The sequence below is a fragment of the Chaetura pelagica genome, unplaced genomic scaffold (genome assembly GCF_000747805.2).
Source record: "Chaetura pelagica isolate M959 unplaced genomic scaffold, ChaPel_1.0 scaffold297, whole genome shotgun sequence".
Taxonomy (NCBI): domain Eukaryota; kingdom Metazoa; phylum Chordata; class Aves; order Apodiformes; family Apodidae; genus Chaetura; species Chaetura pelagica.
In genome coordinates, this window is record NW_009953965.1 from 53,441 (window position 1) to 56,021 (window position 2,581).

The following is a 2,581-nucleotide window of genomic DNA, read 5'->3' on the forward strand; positions in this document are numbered from 1 at the left end:
CGAGACCCCCTGACCCTGAGGGGACACCCCGAGATGTCCCCAGCCACCACCCCACTGGCCACCAAACTCCCTTGGCTTTACCAGCAGGATCTGTCCCCATTATCAAGGTTTGGTGTCAATGCAGACGTCGTCTTGGGGACCTTCCTGTCCACCCCTGAGGCCATCTTGGTGCCTTGTGTCTGCCCTGTGCCTGCTTAGGGCACCTTGTCCCTGGCCACCCTCCCCACACTTGGTCCCCTGCTCTCTTGTCCCTGTCTTAGGGGCACCTCTGGACATTTTGGGGTCCCCCCCTGTGCCCTAATACTGCGGCTGGTACAGACCCCCCCTTCTCCCCGCCCCCCAGGGCTGAATGTACAGGCTGGATAAAAGAAGAAAATACAGATATTTCTATTTTGAAGTGTCCCCTGTGTCCCCATCCTGGTGTCTCACTGCCAGCCAGGGTGGAAGTGGCTGGTCCTGCCCCATCCTGGGCTGGCTGGATATCAGGAGACCTTTCTTGTGCCTCAGTTTCCCCATCGGCTGTGGGGCTCGTTCCCCCCACTCCCACCCACGGGGGTGGTCGGACATGGCCGATGAGGGGTGAAGAGATGCTGGGGTGGCCCCCTCGTGGGGACAAGGACGTGGCCACCAGCCCCAGGGGACACGGGACGAAGCTGGAGGTGCCTGGGATTGACGCCAGAGCATCATCCCACCTCCCACCTCGCCCCAACGGAGAAACGTCACAGGCAGAGCTACCCAAAAGTCCACTTTTGTCCCCAAATCTGTCACCCAGCTATCACCCAGCCCTCGGGAGAGGAGGTGGCAGGGGGGAGGGTCCTCAGAGGACGGGCCAGCTCGTTGCCCATCCAGCTCAGCTGCGCTTGGTGACCATCTGCCGGTCCCTCTTCTTCTTCTCCATTAACCTGGTGGGGAGCAGGGTGGGGTGGCCTTAGGGGGAACCCTCTGGGAAGGGACCTCCAGAAGCCAGCAGGAGAGGGGGGGGAACACCACTCACTTGCGGTTGCGGACTTCGGTGAGTTCCATCAGCCTCTCCTGGGCTGCCCTCAGCTCGTCCAGGCGCTGCGGGTAGCGGGATTCGCAGCCGTTGGCGCGCTCGTAGCTGGAGACCTGGCTGGAGAGCTCGCTGGCGCGGTCCCGCAGCTGCTGGATGGACGAGTAGAGGTTCTCCTCGTCTTCCTCCTGCTCCCGCGCAAAGAGTACGAGGTTGGTGAGGTGGGCAGGAACACCCCAGGGTGCTCTTTGCCCCTTGAAACTCTCTGGCTGGGGAAATTGTGACGGGTTTCCCAAAGCTGCCTGGGCCACCTGCCTTGGCGTTGATGATCTCGATGTGGATGAGGAGAGCGGCGAGCTCCAGGTCCTCGGTGTAGCTGTTCTTCAAAGGCACCGACCTGTAGCCTGGACACAACACCACCACACAACCTTAGCCCCGTGGCAAGGCCCAAGACCCTCACCACAGCCAGGTTACGCAGGAGATGGTGGTGGTGACTGCAAGGAGGTTGGTCTAGAGGACCTTGAAAGGTCCCTTCCAACCCAAACCATCCTGTGACTGATGATGATGGTGGTGGTGACTGCAAGGAGGTTGGTCTAGAGGACCTTGAAAGGTCCCTTCCAACCCAAACCATCCTGTGACTGATGATGATGGTGGTGGTGACTGCAAGGAGGTTGGTCTTAAGGACCTTGCAAGGTCCCTTCCAACCCAAACCATCCTGTGACTGATGATGATGGTGGTGTAGATGGATGGATCATACCTGTTTTGAGGCCCTTGACGGGGAAGGTGGCTTGTGCCAAGAAGTTGGGGTCACTGAACATGTCCTCCTCGTACACCACGAAGCGGAGGAAGGCGAACTCGGGGTTGTTGATGTCAAAGACAAACTGCTTGAAGAGCCAGACGGGGTTGAAGCCGTTGTCAGCTGGAGGACCAGGGGAGAGCAAGGAGAGTCAGAGTGGGGCTGGATGCGTGGACATCACCATCACGGCACCAGCACGCTCGTGGGAGATGCTTGTCCTCTTCGCTCTTCTGTGAAACCCAGCCCCACCACCCAATCGTCCAAGAGGACCCCAAAGGGCAAAGTTAAGGTTGTCCCAGGGGGGCAGGAGCTTGGTGGGAATGTCACCCATGTGGACCCTCACCTACAACATCTGTCTTGTTCTTGCTGTTGTCATACTCAGAGCCACACACCTCCACCTCCACGAAGGGACACACGATGCTCCTCCCGTTCTTGGGGAGGTGCCGAGCACCAAGGATCTGCAGGAGGAAGAGGAGAGTGAGGTGGGGCTATGTCAGATGAGGAAAGACTATCCAGGGTCACCCCATGGCTTGGCTGTTCTAGAATCATAGAAAGGTTTGGGTTGGGAGGGACTTTGAAGGTCATCTAGTCCTGCCCCCCTGGCATGGACAGGGACACCTCCCACCAGCCCAGGCTGCTCCAAGCCCCATCCAACCTGCCCTTCAACACCCCCAGGGATGGGGCAGCCACAGCTTCCCTGGGCAACCTGGGCCAGGGGCTCCCCACCCTCACAGCCCAGAATTTCTCCCTCCCATCTCAGCTCCAGCTCCCTCTGCCAGCTGGAAACCCTTCCC

General features: G+C 59.6%; 1 protein-coding gene across 1 annotated transcript in view; it reads right to left on the reverse strand.

Moving 5' to 3' along the window:
- Window positions 1-850: 850 nt before the first annotated feature.
- Window positions 851-2,581, reverse strand: part of LOC104392718 (1-phosphatidylinositol 4,5-bisphosphate phosphodiesterase gamma-1-like) — a 34,385-nt gene continuing 32,654 nt past the window's right edge. Inside the window, exons 30-34 of the mRNA XM_010002149.1 lie at window positions 2,131-2,245; window positions 1,749-1,910; window positions 1,307-1,395; window positions 995-1,179; window positions 851-902 (exon numbers count right to left, since the gene is read on the reverse strand). Coding sequence (XP_010000451.1) covers window positions 851-902; window positions 995-1,179; window positions 1,307-1,395; window positions 1,749-1,910; window positions 2,131-2,245 — 603 coding nt within the window. The remainder of the gene's footprint in view (window positions 903-994; window positions 1,180-1,306; window positions 1,396-1,748; window positions 1,911-2,130; window positions 2,246-2,581) is intronic.